Source organism: Vitis vinifera, chromosome 18 (assembly GCF_030704535.1).
Source record: "Vitis vinifera cultivar Pinot Noir 40024 chromosome 18, ASM3070453v1".
Lineage (NCBI taxonomy): Eukaryota > Viridiplantae > Streptophyta > Magnoliopsida > Vitales > Vitaceae > Vitis > Vitis vinifera.
In genome coordinates this window covers 30,916,376-30,936,963 of record NC_081822.1, presented here as the reverse complement: position 1 = coordinate 30,936,963, position 20,588 = coordinate 30,916,376, and the positions used below count along the sequence as shown (strand labels likewise).

Below are 20,588 nucleotides of genomic sequence, written 5' to 3'. Positions count from 1 at the left end.
GTTTCTTGAAAAAACACTTTTAATACATATTGAATTTTATGGAATTATGAAAAATGTCTTTTTCAAGAGACATCTTTAATATAAATCTAATTTTCTAAATTAACTTAAATTTAATTATTTTAAACCGTGTATCATGATTTTGAAAATTATAAAAGATGTCTTTTCAAAAACAGCTTTCATGTGACAGAAAGTGTAGATATATCATTATGTTTTCAACTATCATTTTTTAATAATCAATATTTTTTCACCTACCCGTTTTTAATAATTATTTTTTAAAATTATTGCAGAAGTTAAAAAGGGACAAATAATTTAATGGAGATGTTGACAGCCATGGGAAAAATATGTGGGCACGTACTTTGATGCAGACCATTCAATAATGCGCTATTGCGATATTTTTTTGACTGAGCTTAACATTGAGGAGACCTGAAAGTTCTCATTCTGAGCTTGTCCAATCCAGAGATCCAACACGGAGCAACAATGGATGATGCAATAGTCCTGTATCCAGGTCCAGGCATCGGCCATGTGGTGTCCATGATAGAGTTAGGCAAGCTCATCCTTCGCCGTTACTCCCACAGATTCTCCATCATCATTCTCCTCTCTACTGGTCCTTTTGACACCCCGCCCACCACCTCTTACATTGACCACATCTCCCAAACCAATCCTTCCATCTCTTTCGACCGCTTCCCGTATCTATCGGTTGACACCTCTTCTTCCACTTGCAATATCGTCGCTGTCTTCTCTGAGTTCTTCCGTCTCAGTGCCTCTAATGTCCTTCATGCTCTCCAGCAACTCTCCAAAACTTCCACCGTTCGGGCATTCATCATCGACTACTTTTGCGCTTCAGCTCTTCCTGTTGCTCGTGACCTTGGAATTCCCACTTACCACTTCCTCACCACCGGTGCTGCTGTTGTTGCGGCTGTCCTTTACTTTCCGACAATTCACAAACAGTATGAGAGCAGCAATAAGAGCTTCAAGGACATGCCCACTACATTTTTACACTTTCCTGGGTTGCCTCCACTACAAGCCACTCGAGTGCTTGAACCATGGCTCAACCGAGACGACCCCGCCTATGATGATATGCTATACTTCTCAGAGCTTTTGCCAAAATCCGATGGACTTTTGATAAATACTTTCCATGATCTTGAGCCAATAGCCGTTAAGACAATCAGGGAGGGGACATGTGTTCCCAATGGGCAAACTCCGCCAGTTTACTGCATCGGCCCTTTGATTGCGGATACTGGTGAAGATGAAAGCAATATTGCTGGTAGTGTAGCTCGCCATGGTTGCTTGTCCTGGCTTGACACACAGCCAAGTCAGAGTGTTGTCTTCTTGTGCTTCGGGAGCAACGGAACGTTCTCGCCCGCTCAGGTGAAGGAGATAGCCAATGGACTGGAAAGAAGTGGCAAGAGATTCTTGTGGGTGGTGAAGAACCCACCATCCAACGACAAAAGCAAGCAGATTGCAGTGACGGCCGATGTTGATTTGGATGCTCTAATGCCAGAGGGGTTCCTGGAAAGAACCAAAGATAGGGGAATGGTGGTGAAGTCATGGGCGCCGCAGGTGGCGGTGCTGAATCACCCATCTGTGGGAGGATTTGTAACTCATTGCGGGTGGAACTCAGTATTGGAGGCAGTGGTCGCAGGGGTTCCAATGGTGGCCTGGCCTCTATATGCTGAACAGCATATGAATAAAGCAGCTCTGGTGGAGGTCATGAAGATGGATATTGGAGTGGAGCAGAGGGATGAGGATATGTTTGTGAGCGGAGCTGAGGTGGAGAGGAGAGTGAGAGAATTGATGGAGTGTGAAGAGGGGAGGGAGCTGAGAGAAAGAAGCAGGAAGACAAGAGAGATGGCTTTGGCAGCTTGGAAAGATGGGGGTTCATCCACCACTGCCCTTGCCAAATTGGCTGATGTCTGGAGTCAAGATTGATTGGAATGTGTCTGAATCTAGCTTGCTTTTATCTTTCTAAGTAGCACAAATCTATGTTTGAATCTTTCTTTCTACCTATTAATGTATTGGAGCAGTTGGACGAGAAATATTGTGTAACTCATCATCAAGAAAAGTTATTAAAAGACTCAAAACACAACCACTTCTAAAACTAATGATTGGTAATGAATGGCAAAGGAGAAGATCATAGGGTAACTCATCATCAACAAAAGTAATTTTGGTTTTCAAATATTATTGACATTTCATAACATGATATTTCTATACAATTAGTAGCTGATAATGGATGATCAAAGGATAGTTTGACAAAGAATTGATAAAAAAAAAAAAAGGCAAGTAAAGTCTTCTAAGGATAATTATAAGGACTTCGGTATAAAAGAAATGGTTAGATGGGCAAAGGATAATCACCCTTGGTCTTGTATCAACTTTATTCCAAGGATAATCACCCATATTTGTCAGACTATATAAAGTTGCTGGAATAAAGGATGATGACCCTTATAAGGCTGATAAAGAAATGGGTTGATGGCAACAATGTAGGCTCGGGCGAGTCGTCCCGTCCCACCACATCCCACCTCAATTGTTTAGATCTATTAGCTCATCATGTCGGAGAAATAATAATAATAATAATAATAATAATAAACACAAGGTAAGACAAGTTTTTTCAATTCTTTTTTTTTTAATTTTAACTAAATTAAAAATAAATATAATTGATAAATAATAAATATTATAAACTTTTTATAACTTAATTTTATGAGAAATACTTTTTTATTTTATGTGTTAAAAAAATGAATTAGAATAATTTTTATTTAATTATATATATAAAGAGGGTGCAGGAAAATGTAATAATTAAATCCATTTCAAACTCGTCCCAGATTTGAAAAACTTTCCTACATCCACTTTAAACTTGTTTATCTTTATTTCACTTTAAATTTGTTTATCTTTATTTCAAACTTATATTATTAAGAGGATAGGAGAAAGAGGGTAGAATAATTGAATTTGCCATAGTGTATATATAACATTTGTTTTATCTTAATAGTGATGAAAAGAGATGATATTTGTGTGCTGTTTAACAAGACAGGTTTGGAATGGTTTAAATGGCTTAGTGGTGGGTTAGTAATTTCCCTATATGTTAGGAATATGGTTTATTTATTTCCTTGTACACCTCATCTATATTTGTATATAAAGTTTTAAAAGAAGTAATAGAAAATATAACTTTAATTGTCAAATTATCAAACTTTACAAACATACTAATTTTCATAACCTAAAAGCAAATGACGTTAAAAATTAAGCTAGTGTGATGAGCAATTTCTCATGCACTGTGGTAAATAAATAAATAAATAAAAACCCAAAAATAAGTAAAAAATGATTTTAAAAAGTATTTAATATTAGTGATCTAATTAAATTAGAAGAAAATTTATGATTTTTACTGAACTACCATTTTATGTTCTTCTATAGTAATTTGACGTGGGAAGGTGGACATTTGGAGCTACCGAAAGACTAGTTTTGGCAAATCTAGTTTCCATATATTAATTTTTTAGAATTATAATCAAATTATTATACTTTTAGATAATTAGAATTCTCCAATATGGTTAACATTAAAGTAAAAATAAAAATAAAAATAAAAAAAACTGCTACTTCCTGTACAACCTCATTTTGAATTATTCAAGATGTTCTTTCATATTTAATAAATTTCCTTCAATACTAATATTGACCTATTGAAAAAGTTCTTTAATATTTAATAAAACTCCTTCAGTATCAATATTATCCTTGAAAATTTATGACTTTGATTTTAATTTCATTATCCATTAAAGCCAAAAAAAAAATCCTAGATGAGGCTTTCTGATAGTTTGGTCAAGCTCAAGTTTGTCTGAGTCATGATCGGGCTAAAAAGTAAGCGAACCCTTGCCTTAACGTGGTCAAGCTAAGTTGAGTCTGGCCAACGCATGCAGTAATGTTAAGTCAGGCTTTGGTTCAAAATCTTCGAGTAGGCAAGACCGGATTTAGATCACTTGCTTGTGTATGAATGTTTGTGAGTGGAGCTGAGTTAAAGAGGAGAGTGAGAGAGTTAATGGAGGATCAAACAGGGAGGGAGCTGAGAGAAAGAAACAAGAAAATGAGAGAGATGGCTTGGGCATCTTGGAAAGATAGGGGTTCATCCACCACTACCCTAGCCAAATTGGTTGATGTATGGAATCAAGATTGATTGGAATGTATCTGAATATTTCTCCTACATGAATAATGAATCTTGCCTTAAACTTTCTAATTAGCATAAGCCTATGTTTAAATCTTTGTTTCTTCCTATTGATCATGTATTGAAGCAGTTGGATAAGAAATATTGTGTAACTCATCATCAAGACACAATCGTACAAGACAAAATTTTTTACACAAAAATCACTCTCAAAATCTAGCTCCTAGAGACTATGAGGATGTAAAAGCCAAGGGGTAAGACACCATTGATCACAAATCTACTATCGAAAGAAAATTAAATATATAGATTTATCTAGGAATGCTATTCCAAAGTCTTGCCCCCTAGTACCTATACTAGTCTCCATGCTCATGAAGTAGCACCACACATGCACCGAGTGGACTATAATAACACTTAACGGGATGTAAAGCTCTCTCAAAAACCCAAGAATGAGAATTATCAAACATTTGAGCATTTTGGGATGCGAGAAAGCTAGCACTTGATTTTTCTAAAGTTTACATCACACACAAAAAGATTTTTAGGCATAGTATTTATATAGATGAAACCATAATGGACATAATCCTAAATTTTCAAAAAATCAATCTTTAGAAGGTAGAAAGAATTAAAACAAATCACAATTTGTAATTAGGAAAGTATGCTATGAACACTTGAGTGCTTGAGCACCTCTAATGCTTGAGCGTTTTCAAGAAGCGCTTGAATGCTTTCAAGAAGCACTTAAGCACACATAGCTCTTGAGTACCAAGTAAGAGCTCTTGAATGCTTGACTAATTTTTTAATTTAATTAATTAAAAAGCATTTTAACTCAATTTAAACCTAAAATCCACTTTATACCATATTTTAATCAAATTAGTCTTTCTTGGATCTCTATACTTGCTTATGTTATTTTGAGTTGATTACATAACAACCTTGAATCTTTAATAGATAGTAAGACACGGTTAACTAGAAAAGTCATAAGCCAAGATGAATGGAACAACATTTTCAACTTAAACTAAACAACCTAATGTACTAACAATCTATGAGTTATTTTCAATAAATCAACTATGGGTCAACTTTTCATACCCATGTGTATACCCATTTTAATAATTAAAGAATACTAAGAAGTGCACAATGTTTTATATACCTTGGGAAATAAAAATACATGAAATCCTAGTAACTTTAGCACAATAATTTACAAATCAATACCCAAAAATTTTTGTAATGATGTGGTGATTTAGTGGTGACCGTATTGACAATCTATGAATATGTATGTTTTTTATTTATAACATTATGGACTCAACTTTTTTATTTTTTTATTTTTTTATTTTAGGAGTAGATTAATCGGTTTAAAGGAGCGATTTGTATTTTAAAATATTGTAGCCAATTATGGAAAATTTATGTAGTAAATACTTGTGATATTTAGAGCCCATTTAGGATAACTTCTTATTTTTAATTTTAATTAAAAAAATAAATAGAAAGTTATAGTTAAGGTTTTGGAAGGATAATATTGATTTTATCAAAGTTTCATTAAACATAAAAAAACTTCTTGCATAAACCAAAATAGAAATTCGACAAGAAATAACATTTTTCTAACTTTCAAATCAAGCAATTTTTTCTTTTTAATTATGAGCTCTTTGAATAAAATTAATCAAATAGGCATAAAAACGCTTCTTGAGCTCAAAAAAGAGCTTGTGACTTCAAAGTAATCAATCCAAACATATCCTTAATAAATTATAAAGAGAATGAATAAACAATGAAGACAAAAGTTTCCATCACTTTTAACATATAATAAATTAAATAAAAAATGAAATTCTTTGTCCACAATTTCAAATAAACAAAAATTAACTGCTTATGATCACATGCTTTGTTGTGTAGGCAGAAGCTTCAATGTTGATACAAGAAACAAAGATAAAACCAATCCACATACAAAAGGGATGTGAGGTTGTTGAATAACCAATTTTTATAAAAACTTAAACTTGTAGAATTTGAGCTCACAATGTATATCAAGCATTTTAACACCCTCCTTCACATATAGTCTCCACTTTTAGGCTTATAGATGGGCTTAATAAATTGAGAAGATAAACATACAATGGTGATGTTCCAATGCTTGACCTCCAATTGAACAAGGCTTTGATACCATGCTGAACAATCAATTTTTCTAAAAGCTTAAACTTGTAGGAATTTAGGTTCACAGTGTATGTCATGTACTCTAATAGAGGTTTTAATGTGGTTCAACCAACCATACTTATGTTCATGGATGAGAGAGATTATTCTACTACATTACAAAGAACATTATAAAAGATATAAACTCGATACAACTATTTGATTTCAAAACATTCAATGTTTCCCCACTTCCTATATCTACACCTTGAACCACAAGTCTCCTTAATCCATCAAGTGTCTCTAATTCTTTCTCACATTTTTATCTACCACATAATGTTTTCACAAACTCATCTCAATTTTTTAACCTCTTTCCCCTCATGACCTAGAATATTTATGGAGATATTCATGATGAATTTCTTTATTCTATAAGAAAATCTAATATTATAATGACATATCAATATATGAAATATATGCAATATTTTTTAATAAAAAAATCCATACTAATTAAGAATTTGATACAATTTGCAATAATTTCCACATCCAATCAAATTCCATTACATAAATCTTCTATCACTCTCTATACATGCTTTATAAATCACACCCCAAAGAGAGAACAATTAATTCCACCTTCAATTAAAATCCATTTTGTTATTCTATTATGTGTTTGTGCTCTCTTTAACTCTTTTAGAAATATTTAATCAAGGCTCGAATACCAATTTATTGTGTCAATAGAAGTTTTAATGAAATTATGTTAATACAAGAATCCAAAGATAACAAATCCACACACAAAGATATGTGAGGTTTTAATATGGTTTGACCAACCATGTTTATATCCACAAATGAGAAAGATTATTCCATTATTCTATAGAAAATATTATAAAGAATAGAAATCAAGTACAATAATTGAGTTGCAAAACATTTCATGTTTCCCCACTCCTTATATCTACACCTTGAATCATAAACCCCTCTCTCATTCTTCCTCATATCTCTATCTACCACATGTAATCTTCACAAGTTCATTTTCATCTAATAACCTTTTTGTCTTTATGACTAAAAATATTTATAGAGATATGCCTAATAACTTTAATTTCTTATTGTATTAAAAAAGTTAATATTATATTAGCATATTGACATAAAAAATATTTTATACAATATTCTTTACAAAAAGAAACATGTACTTATTAGAATTAAATGAGACAACATGTTTGCTAATAGAAAATGAAATTATCTTGAAATTTATGCACTTAACCATTAAACCATTATGATATGAAGCACTCTAAATGTTACAATGTCTACTTTTTAAATAATTATACTAATATTATTACATAGCAAATTTCATTTTTCACTTTTTAAATTCATTATTGAGGAAAATATGTTAATTGCCTCAAAATATATACTTGATTTAATCTACAAATATTTTTTTAATGCCAGTTTTTTACACATACACTCTTTCTCTCTTGCACACTCTAAAGTTCAAAAAAATTTTGTTTATCTTATTATACATCTAAACGAGTAGCTTAGGTGATTCATTATTAGTCTATGTTAAGGGTTCTCCTAATCGGGTTTTGATGATAACAAACCATGGTTAAGTGACTAATTGGTTTAATGGTTAAGAATCTCAAGCATAAACTCGAAAATTCATCAAATAACCAAATGGATACAAGATTAAGACGCTTGGAAGACTTGTGATCATAGGAAACTAATGTAAGATGAATGCATGAGTGCATTTAGGATTTTCACACGTTTCATGCAACTTAGAAAACTCAGTTTATTCTTTAAAACTTCAATTTCATTAAAACCTGAGTTTTTAACAAATGTACCTTAGGCAAAATTTTTTATAATTGGATTAATAATTCTCCTAAAGACCTTGCCTAAGTGTTAGAAAATAAAGGAATTGAAAAAGATAGTTTTTCGGGGCCAAAAGGCTCAACCAATCGAGGCTATGGCCAACCAGCTCAACTGGTTGAGGAACTGGTCGATCGATTGCCCTCGTCCGGTCTAGGGCCGGTCGAGGGATGCACAAAAACTTTCTCTCTCTCCCAGTGGCCTTCTCTTCTCTGTCGAGGTCCGGTAGAGGCAACAGTAACCTATCAAGCATTAAATGCTCCAACGGCTAGTGAATTGGTCGACCCCTAGCTCGATCGGTCGAGGTTACCCTTTGCTGTTTTTGACTCCCAAGCTTAGAAACCTATAAATTAAGAGTTGCACTTCATTTATTGACAAGAGAAAACTTGCAATCAATTGTCTACCTACCTGTTCTTGACCAAAAAGCTCTCATTTGTTTCTTAATGCATTAAATCATCACTTGCATATCCTTTAGTGCACTCTTGTGTGTCATCCTAGCTTTGTCTCGTATTTGAGCTATCCTTAAGCTAGGTTGAGGGATTCTTTCTTGTAAAATCTGAGTGTTAAAGCCTTCAAGAGGTTTGAATCTTGAAGAGATTGTGTAAGAGCCCATTGGAGCTGGAATCCAAGTGTAAGAAGATTGGAAGCTTGGTTGAAGCTTCAAGTTAGTAGAACCCTCACTCGGTTAGGAGATTGAGGAGAGTGGACGTAGGCAAGGAAGTGTCGAACTACTACAAAACCCGAGTTTGAATTCTCTAACTCTATATCTTTATTTTGTTTATATTGTGCTTGAACTTGCTATGATTGAAAAGATTTAAAAAAAAACCCAATTTACCCCCATTTTGGGTGTTTTTCTTAATTAAGCATAACCTTTATTTTCTCAGTCTAGTTCAAATAAAATGGTTGTATGATAATAGTAAAACCTAAAATTTCTTTTAATTTTTTTTTCTCAAATGTGTGTTGGAGATTAGGATTCTTTAAGTTTATTTTCATCTCCATCCCAAATAACAATTTAAACACGGTGGGACAAATTACTTTATATTGAAATATAATAATAGGTTTTTGTGCAATTACTCATAATATGGAAAGAGTTCACTACTCCCATTCCACTGTTAAGGTGGGTTCAATATTTAGACGGCGAAGATTGTTATAAGGCTTACAAATATCGATCTAGTAGTTGGGGTCTTTGGCCAGTTGTCATGAAATAATTTAGGGAAACTTGTGTTTTGGGTTGGTAATATGAAAAATATATGAAATTGGAAACCCAACTTTTGACCTTTTTAATATAACTATTCTAATCCCAAAAATAATATGAGATTCATGCACTCTCAACTTAGTTGTTAGTTTATATCCAAATTGCCCTCTTCTTTCCTCCAACTCAGCTTCCATATCAGATAATAAATAAATAAATAATATAAAAAAAACTGAAAAACACCCTACACTTTTCTTTCTACCCTGGTCAACACTAACGTTGAATAGACGATTCCATCCTCTATCTACTTCTCTTTCTCTTGAAACCCAAAAATCAAGAAACCCTAACACCTTTTCTTGTGTTGATCTGAATCTGAAAAATCCAAATCGCATAAATAAAAAAATAAATAAAAACAAACCTCTTATTTTACCAAATATTCCCGGAATCACAAGAATACGGTGAAACTTAACCCTAACCTTTTCTTGTCAGAACTAGACGATGCAGATCGAAGGGCATGGGATACCCATCATCATCAACTTCTTTACATGTGTTTCAGTCGCACTGCACTTTCCAAGCTCCTTCATTTCCAAACATAAGTTTCCCATTGGGTATTACCCAATTTCAATTTGGTAGCATCGTCTGTCCCTTCACAAACAATGCTTTCTCTATAATAAAGAGACGAAATGGTGGCTTAAGCTATATCAGTTTCCTTGAGTTTCTCTATTGTTTCTCACAACATGCCTTCATCTATTTCATTCTTTTATCTCAGGTTGAATTGAATTTTGTTTTGTCCACAACTTCGTTTTTTTTTTTCCTTTTGTTTGCTAACAATACTTTTTTGATATCTTGTTAATTGGTTCTATTGAGATCGAGGTCGTTGTACATTGTGAGGATGTAAACCTAGATTAAGATTCATTTGGGGTTCAACTAAATGTTCATTTGATTCAATAACAGTTCTTTTCAGCTCATTACCCCCAATTTGTAGTATACATTGTGTTAATTTGACTTCATTGTCCTAGTTTCTTGAGGACTACGACAGAAGCAAAAATAAATGATGATATTGATCAAGTGATCATGCTAACTGCATATTGATTGAATTTAGATATTTATTTTAAAAGATGTTAATTAGCACCTAAACATGACTTCTTCTTTTTTCCCTTTCGAATTGAGAGTATATATGGAGATAGTAATTATTCAGGTTAAATATGGCGTTGTTTCTAGGATTATCTAGTAAAACTTTTGGGTTAAGTCCAAAGAGGAAAATATCGCGATATGAGGGTATCGACACGATATTTTATGGAGAAATATTATATCGATGATTTTGGCGATATATCGCGTGGTCAACGGAAGTCAAATGCGCTAAAGTGAAGTCACTGTGCTACAGTGCCTTCTCCTTTTGCTTTTGAGGGGATTTGAACCCCAAACCAAAAGGTTTGGGGTACACTCCACTTGCCATCTGAGCAAACTTGCCCTTGTTATATATTGTGCACTAAACTTACATATACTTAAACTCATTATATAAAGAAAATATTAAAAGAATATTTTAAAGAGCAAATTAATTGTAATTATTTTATAATTAAATGCAAAATTTTCTTTTAATTGATTACCAAAAATATAAAAATTATATAATTTTCTTCATAATGTTTTTAATATCATTAAATATTAATAAATTATATATATATATATATATATATATATATATATATATAATTTATTTTATATTGTTTAATACAATTGAATTAAATGGATCATAATTTTAATATTAATAGATATTTAAAAATTAGACATATTATAATCAAATATCATAATATTAGATGTAATTTAATAATAAATGTACACTTATAAAATTCATATTTTTATCGATGCATACAATATTATTATCAAATATGATAAATCATGTTATACATATATCAAATTTTTCAATAAAATAACTTTAAAATGTCTATTATAATTCTAATTATATTATTATGAGGTTTTCCTTACATTTTCATGAGTTTTTGACAATTTTAAGTCTATCGATATTTTTTTCCAAAATATCCACTGATATATCCGATATATCCGTAAAATCGAAGTACTAATATATCCGTAATTACAGATATTTTCATCCTTGGTTAAGTCTAAAGGTTGACAAACGGGATTGCCATATTGGTAATTCGAGGTGCACTTCTTTTATCCTTCTGCTTAAATTGTTGCATCATGCATTATTTTAAGACTTTTCAACAAATTAAAATTATAAAAAACATTTTTAATGGTGGTGGTGCTAGTTATTTGTTTGGTGTTGTGAGTATGCTACTTTCATGTTGATGGTTTCACTCAGAAAAGTTATGTTTACACATGAAATTGAATTCTTTCTAAAGGTAGTGTCACTTATCATTATTGTCATGACCATCATTTTTATCATTATTTAATATTTGTTGTTGTGAATATCGCAATCTCTATTACTACTTATTATGGGAAACCTAGGCTATATTCACTAAAGAGTTGGAGTAATCCTTAGTTGCTTAGAAACTTTTGGAAGATTATCATCAATAGACTTAGTTATAGGAGGTTTTAAATTGTTTTCTTTATAGCCTATTAAAGTTGAGGAGGGTTACATTTTGCAAATCTTTGGTTGTTGAACTATTGGTTTTGTACATTTTTATAAGATCATTGGTTTTGTACATATAAGCATGAGAATGAGAATTTTCATGGTTGGAGAAGAAACAAAGAGGAAAATTCCTAGCCAATGAATAAAAAATTAGAATTTAAAGGGTGTTGAATAAATATAAGGGATCGAAGTGTATGTGTGTGTTGGAATTGCATATATACCTTGTGGACAGTATAACTATACATGGAGTTCAAGCTTCATTTTGATGAATTTCAAGTTAAATAACATGCTTTTGCAACGTGTTAATTGAAGGTCAACAATTTTGTAATTAATTAGGCTTAAGGAAAAGCCATAATTGCACTACACATGATGTGTGGAGTTAGGGAAAATAGATGATGATTGTAGGCCTTGTGACACATCTATTAAATGATGGGGCACAACTAGATTGAGGCAAATTATTGTATTTTTATTATTTTTTCCATTAAATTTGCCAAAATCAATGATGTATACTTTAATGTACTATGTGTTTAATTAGTGTGGTCAATCGGTTAACATATGGTATAGTGGTGATTATACCTTAAGTACTACCTTAGTAACCTTTAGGTACCATCTTAATCTACCTTAGGTACTATCTTACTTAAACTTGGGTACTAACTTATGTGAAGCCCCAAACTTCATTTATGAGCCATAATCACAACATTTGTAAACATTGGGTAGCTTTTTTGCCAACCTTAGGCAATCGGTTTGTGGAACCATATGACCCACATGTGGCATTCAATCTTAATGGAACTTAGAACATATTTGGTGCCACATAGAATTGAGCATGGCATTAGATGCTAAATTAGTGAGGTCGGTTGGTTCACCTTTGGTCTAGTGCTGACAGTCCCTTAGGTACTCCCTTAACCATCCTTAAGTACTATCTTAATCAACCTTAAGTACTACCTTAGTGAACCTTAGGTACTACCTTAACATACCTAGAGTATTACTTGTGTGAACCTTAGCAAACTTCATTTTTGAACATTAGTTACTTCATTTGTGAACATTTGGTGTTCATTTGCCAATCTTAGGCAGTTAGTTTGTTAAGCGTAGGACCCATAAGTGGTTTTCAATCCGAACGGAACTTACAACATATTCGGTTCTACATAGAATTGAGCATGGCATTATGTGTTAAATTGGTGTGGTCAGTTAGTTCACCTTTGGTATAGTGGTGACTATACCTTAGATACTACCCTAGTAACCCTTAGGTACTACCTTAAGCAACCTTATATACTACCTTAGTGAACCTTAGGTATTACCTTAATGAACCTTGGGTACTATCTTAGTGAACCTTAAGGACTACCTTAGTGAACCTTGGGTACTACCTTAATGAACCTTGGGTACTACCTTAACGAACCTTGGGTACTACCTTAGTGGACCTTAGATAGTACCTTAGTGAACCTTGGATAGTATAGTGAACCTTGGATAGTACCTTAGTGAACCTTAGGTACTACCTTAGTGGACCTTAGTTACCACTTTAGTGGACCTTAGGTACTGCCTTAATAGACCTTAGGTATTGCCTTGATGAACCTTAAGTACTACATTAGTGAACCTTAGATACTGCCTTGGTGAACCTTTGGTATTGCTTTGGTGAACCTTAGGTACTGCCTTGGTGAACCTTAGGTACTGCCTTGGTGAACCTTAGGTACTGCCTTGGTGAACCTTAGGTACTACCTTAATGCACCTTAGGTACTACTTTAATCAACTTTGTGTACTACCTTAATGCACATTGGGTACTACTTTAATCAACCATGTGTACTGCCTTAGTGCACCTTAAGTACTACCTTTGTGCACCATAAGTACCTCATTTGTGAACCTTACGTAGTTCCTTTGTCCACCATAGGACTTATCTTTGGCATTCAATGATGATACAATCCATGATTTCAATATCAATTAAGAAAGTGTTTAAGTATTTAATTATGATTGTGGAAATATCATAGTTACTACAATTTTAATTATGATTGTAGTTATATAGGCTTTGTTCTACATCACTCATACTATGACCCCACACAGAATGCCTTGCTTTTTTGTTGTAAATTGGCTACTATACTTGATTTCTACTTGCATATAATTTAATTTTTTTACCTAGTTTTTAATTATCTTAAAAATATTGTTTTTCACAGCCTTCTAACACTATGCATATGGTCTTGTTTGCATTCTTCTTAAAGTAGATGATGTTTACCCTATGAGTCATTTGAAAATTTTATGCAAATTTCATTTTCATACCCTACAGCTGCAAGAATGGTCATACTATTGGGAATAAACTTCTAGATTGTTTGGTCATGGTGGTATGCAAACTTATGTCTTCCCCCTTAAAGTAGGAACTGATGAAATGTTCAAAAGTGTTTATTTCTCTACATTACTTGTGCCTATGGTGCATTCCTCTACAGCACAATATTGTTAGTCATCAAGAGTATATCATTTACTCTGTAGTCATCCTTATCCACACTTCCTGAATTAGACTATTTTATTTTGTGATGATTGATAGATAACATTTTTTTTTGTTCATTTTTACCTTTTAGCTGTTTTTCAAAGCAGAGGTCCATGAGGGTGGCAAAAATGCAAAGACAGAAGATTTGTGGAGTATTCTTTCAGAAGAATCCGACGTTCAAGTGAAATCAATTATTGACACTTGGATAAAGCAAAAATAATATCCTATTATTTTTGTAAAATCCAAACATGCTTTTGTTATAGGTTTTTACATTATATGTACTTTTAAATTCATATATTTGATGTATTGCTTGAGTAGTGCAGTCCTAGGTTATGTTATCTAGTTTGTTTGTTGAGGGACAATGGATTCTTCCAATAAGCTTATGTATTGGTTCACATAATAGAAGCAAAAATTTCCTTGTGGAAAAACAAGTTAGAACAATGGATATATCTTAACCGCTTTATTCTTATTATTTTAATTTGAGTTCATCCAAGGGAAATGATCATTGCAAATGCAAAAAGCACTCATGGGTTAAAATTAACATTTAGTATACTATTTTCTATAGTACAAACTCTAAAATAGTTATTTTGTTTGATAATCCCGCTTGGCATAGGTTAAGAATTCCTAACCCACTCTCGAATCAGACATATCGATAGATAAATAACCTACCCAAATTGCAAAAATAGTAAGATTTGATCAATTTGTAAGGGAATCCATTATTTAGCACAATCTGCACTTCTACATGTAGCTTATCTCTAAATTCTTAGAAGTTAGATTTGAAGAATTATTACGAAAAATTTATGTTCAAATCACTAGTGTTTACTTCAAAAGATTTTATCAATTTTTAGAATTATATGTTTTTAAGTTATCATCCTTTAGATGTGTAAAAGAAGGCATTAGGCAACATGTTCTGCATTTTTAAGTCATATTCCATGCTTTTATTATGTCCAAAAAGTTGCAAAGCATGATTGAATAAGAAAAAATAGGTTGTCTTGATAGTTGGTTAATCTTACAATGGACAATGGACAAAGAACAAATCTAAACCAAAAGAAATGAAATCATGTTTGTTTTGCAAGAAATGAAATCCCGTTCCTTATAAAATGGGGTTATTTATTTTTGGCAAAAATTGATGATGATGCCTTAGTGACATCTGGTTTTTGAATATTGGTGGCATGGGAAATGTTATTTTACTAACATTCTTTTATGGCTTCATCTTCTAGATTCCAAGATCACTTTAGTCTAACCCTTAATCTTTTCCTACCATCCATTTTTTTGCAAGGAAGATTGAAGAATCTGTAAAAAGGTGGAACAAAATCTTAAAATTTCCTTTTCTTTCAACCAAACAAAACATAATAGAAAAAGTATCTCTTTTCTCAAACTAAGACCTTTTCAAATATTTATTCCAACACACACCTAATGAACAAACCAAAAACACAACCAAAACAAACAAGCTCTTGTGTATCAATACATTCATTCAATCTTATTTTATAGATGATTCGATCACATATGTGTAAGAGGACAACTTCATCTCTGATTTGATAGTAGCAACTGACTAATCATTAGCTTGTTAGTGACCACATTTCAGGAACTGCTTCCTTTATTGTTTCCAACAATGCAAACTTTGTAACCTATATGATCCGAATAATTTATTTTTTGGGTTCAAAAATTGTTTGCAAATCATTAAATTGAAAGAGTTATAGCATCTTGAAAATTTCATATACTTTATAATAACTATATATACCTCATAGTGGTCATCAAGGACACCAGATTTGTAGTGAACAACACCTAATTTCTTTGAGGTAGAGTCTCTCATTGTCACTTTGTTGGCTTTTCGATGTTGAATAGTTGATTCACAAGTCTGCACGAAGTTACAAAAAGAATCAAATGTGGAAAATTTGTTAAATCTTGCAGCTTGTAATTTAATATTTTGATATGCAGACATGTATTTTTCATGGTTGAAATTGGTTGGATGGGAATAATGAGAAGATTTGTTTGAAAAATATTTTCAAAGATTATCCCTCTTATAAACTATGTAAATTTTGTATGACCATGTTGACTACTTTGTGATTTTCAAATGACAAGAGACTAAAGAAAAGGTAGTTGATGAAGACCAATAATGTGGTCTTTGGATGGTTGCAAGGGAGGCATGTTAGACCACTAGAAAATTATTGGAGGGCACTTTTCATTTTTTGTAAGAACATTATAAATTTATAATATAAGATCCAATAGTTATATAATTCACATATTCTATCTTGGTGGGGTTTGGTTCAAAAGCTCACCTATATGTTGAGCTATAAAGGTTCACACCTATAGATGATTAGAATATTTTTTTTTTCCAAGTATTGTAATGTTCATAATCCTCAAATTTTGTATATGGTAATCTTTAATAACCCATTTGGAGGTGGGGAGAAGAGTAACCAACCATAAAAAATAAAAATAAAAAACAGTCATGGCATGGGACTTGAGCTTTGGGTTCTTCTCCAGGGGAACCTTTGAGTCTTTCAAGAATGAGAATAGTTTTTAGCTTATGGAGCAATCTCAATTATTCTACAAAAATTGAATCCAACACTTCCCAATCAAAAACCAAAGCTTTATTCAATTTTTATATATCATCAAGAAATAAGGTAATTATCAATGTGTAGAGAAGAATAAGGAAAATTTGAATTACTTCAAGAAGAATTTTAGACCCAACTCTCCAGCATTCTTCTTCATTGAATTCCATAACTTCACCACCAGAGCTTCTTGCTCCTTCGTGAAACCTATTATATTGCAAAGGAGTTTGTTCGTCAAAGAAAGATAGGCATTTTGAAAAGAAAAAAAAATCTCAAAAAATCTCTTTTTTCTAAGAATTATCAATATTTGAAGGTTGGCATCTTTGAAAATCTAAAAAATAAATTTGACTCTTTTTCATTTTCTAAAAATAAGTTCAATTTTCATAGGAAAAAAAAAAGGTTAAGCCATAGTTGCAAGATTACTCCATTTAAATATATTTATTTTGTCATTTAAATAGTCTCTAATGGCAATAAGTTTTCTTCATTGACTTTTATAATTGGAATTCACAAAAGCAGTTCCTTCTATCAGTTTAATTTTCCATTTTTTTACGAAGAATGTATTAAGAAAACAAATGAAAACTTAGAATTATATGACAGGTCAAGTGGAGACTTAACGGTTGGTTGTTTTAGTTGGTGGGTTCACAAGTAAATGGGTGGAGTGTGGTCGTGTGGGGCCCTTATAGTTAAGGTGATATATCACTCATAATTTCCTACCATTTTTAGGTGCATCTACAACCAATAATTTAATGGAGCTGTTGACAGGCAACGTGTGGCACGGGAACAAAATGTCGGCACGTACTTTGATGCAGACTATTGGTTCAATAATGCGTTGACTGAGCTTAACACTGAGGTCATCTGAAAGTTCTCATTCTAAGATTGTTCAATCCAGAGATCCAACACTAAGCAACAATGGATGATGCAATAGTCCTGTATCCAGCTCCACTCATCGGCCATGTGGTGTCCATGATAGAGCTAGGCAAGCTCATCCTTCGCCGTTACTCCCACAGATTCTCCATCACCATTCTCCTCTCCACTGGCCCTTTTGACACCCCGGCCACCACCTCTTACATTGACCACATCTCCCAAACCAATCCTTCTATCTCTTTCCACCGCTTCCCCTATCTCTCGGTCGACACCTCTTCTTCCACTCGCAGTATCGTCGCTGTCTTCTTTGAGTTCTTCCGTCTCAGTGCCTCTAATGTCCTCCATTCTCTCCAGCAACTCTCCAAAACTTCCACCGTTCAGGCATTCATCATCGACTACTTTTGCGCTTCAGCTCTTCCTGTTGCTCGTGACCTTGGAATTCCCACTTTCCACTTCCTCACCGGCAGTGCTGCTGCTGTTGCGGCTTTCCTCTACTTTCCGACAATTCACAAACAGTATGAGACCAGCAATAAGAGCTTCAAGGACATGCCCACTACCTTTATAGACTTTCCTGGGTTGCCTCCACTACAAGCCACTCGAATGCTTCAACCATGGCTCAACCGAGACGACCCCGCCTATTATGATATGCTACACTTCTCAGAGCTTTTGCCAAAATCCGATGGACTTTTGATAAATACAATCGATGACCTGGAGCCAATAGCCGTTAAGACAATCAGGGAGGGAACATGTGTTCCCAATGGGCCAACTCCTCCAGTTTACTGCATCGGCCCTTTGATTGCTGATACTGGTGAAGATTAAAGCAATAGTGCTGGTAGTATAGCTCGCCATGGCTGCTTGTCCTGGCTTGACACACAGCCAATTCAGAGTGTTGTCTTCTTGTGCTTCGGGAGCAACGGAGCGTTCTCGCCCGCTCAGGTGAAGGAGATAGCTAATGGACTGGAAAGAAGTGGCAAGAGATTCTTGTGGGTGGTGAAGAACCCACCATCCAACGACAAAAGCAATCAGATTGCAGTGACGGCCGATGTTGATTTGGATGCTCTAATGCCAGAGGGGTTCCTGGAAAGAACCAAGGATAGGGGAATGGTGGTGAAGTCATGGGCGCCGCAGGTGGCGGTGTTGAATCACCGATCGGTGGGTGGATTTGTAACCCATTGCGGGTGGAACTCGGTGTTGGAGGCAGTGGTCGCAGGAGTGCCAATGGTGGCATGGCCTCTATATGCTGAGCAGCATCTGAATAAGGCTGTTCTTGTGGAGGATATGAAGATGGCTATTGGAGTGGAGCAGAGGGATGAGGATATGTTTGTGAGTGGAGCTGAGGTGGAGAGGAGAGTGAGAGAGTTGATGGAGTGTGAAGAGGGGAGGGAGCTGAGAGAAAGAAGCAGGAAGATGAGAGAGATGGCTTTGGCAGCTTGGAAAGAGGGGGGTTCATCCACCACTGCCCTTGCCAAATTGGCTGATGTCTGGAGTCAAGATTGATTGGAATGTATCTGAATCTAGCTTGCTTTTATCTTTGTAATTAGAACAAATCTATATATGGTTGAATCTTTGCTTCTTCCTATTAGTGAGCAGTTGGACGAGAAACATCGTGTAACTCATCATCAAGAAAAGTTACTAAAAGACTCAAAACACAAACACTCCTAAAATTAATGCTTGATAATGAATGGGCAAAGGAGAAGATCATAGGGTCATTCATAATCAACAAAGGTAATTTGGGTTTTCAAATATTGTTGACATTTCAAAACATGATATTTCTATACAATTAGTAGCTGATAATGGATGATCAAAGGATGGTTTGATATAGGATTGATAAAAATAAAAAATAAAATAAAATTAAAAAAATTAAAAAATTAAAAAATAAAATAGAAAGAGGAAGGGCAAGTAAGGTCTTCTAAGGATAATTTTAAGGACTTTGGTATAAAAGAAATGGGTAGATGGGCAAAGGATAATCACCCTTATTCCTGTATCAACTTTATACGAAAGAGTTCAATTTCTCCATCATATTTGTCAGACTCTTTGAAGCTGCTGGAATAAAAGGATAATTATCCTTATAAAGTTGATAAAGAAATGGGTGGATGGCAACAATGTAGGCTCGTGAGTCGTCCCGTCCCATCCCATCCCATCACATCCCATCTCAATTATTTAGGCCTATTTTCATCATCATATCAAAATAATATTAATAATAATAAATAAAAAACATATCAAGGTAAGCCAAGTTTAAGACAAGTTTTTTTTAATATTTTAAAATTTTATCTAAATAAAATTTATAAATAATAATATTATAAACGTTTTATAAGTTTTTTTTTAATGAGAAATACTTCTAATTTTATATGTGTTAAAAAGGAAAATTTTTAATAAAATTGAATTAGAATAATTTTTTATTTAATTATATATATAAATGGGGTGAGGGGAGAGGAGAAAAGGTAAAAGTTGAACCAATTTTGCCTTTGAAATTTTTTTTGAAACTCAGCTTCAAAATCATTTATTTTTATCTCTAAATTGTCTTATTAAGGATATCCGTGTATATAACATTTGTTTTAGTAATGATTAATATTCTTTGTTGAATAGTGATGAAAAGGGATGTGGTGGGTTAGTAATTTGTTTCTTTTTGGAAAAAAAAAAAAAAAAATCTAGGTCGGGTTTTAATACTATACTATTCCATCCATTTAATTATAAAATTAAATAAAAATATTTTAATATCAATTCTTTGCATTTTTCTTTTTATGTTATTTAAAATAAAATATAAGTTTATCACTCATAATAATAAAATATAAAATTTATGAATTTTTTTATTATAAATTATACTTATTTTAGTATAATTAAAAGTTAAAGAA

General features: G+C 33.1%; 1 protein-coding gene and 1 pseudogene across 1 annotated transcript; both read left to right on the top strand.

Moving 5' to 3' along the window:
• The first annotated feature begins 361 nt into the window (after window positions 1–361).
• Window positions 362–2,036, top strand: LOC100853698 (UDP-glycosyltransferase 88F5). Its single transcript, XM_003634544.4, has one exon. It carries the CDS (start codon window positions 478–480, stop codon window positions 1,927–1,929), a length of 1,452 nt encoding a protein of 483 aa, XP_003634592.1. The 5' UTR covers window positions 362–477; the 3' UTR covers window positions 1,930–2,036.
• Window positions 2,037–17,574: 15,538 nt separating this feature from the next.
• LOC100853769 (UDP-glycosyltransferase 88F5-like) lies at window positions 17,575–19,315 on the top strand (annotated as a pseudogene).
• Window positions 19,316–20,588: the final 1,273 nt, after the last annotated feature.

Excerpts from the sequence above, each read along its gene's own strand:
- LOC100853698 (XM_003634544.4), top strand. The coding sequence starts at position 478 with ATGGATGATGCAATAGTCCTGTATCCAGGTCCAGGCATCGGCCATGTG.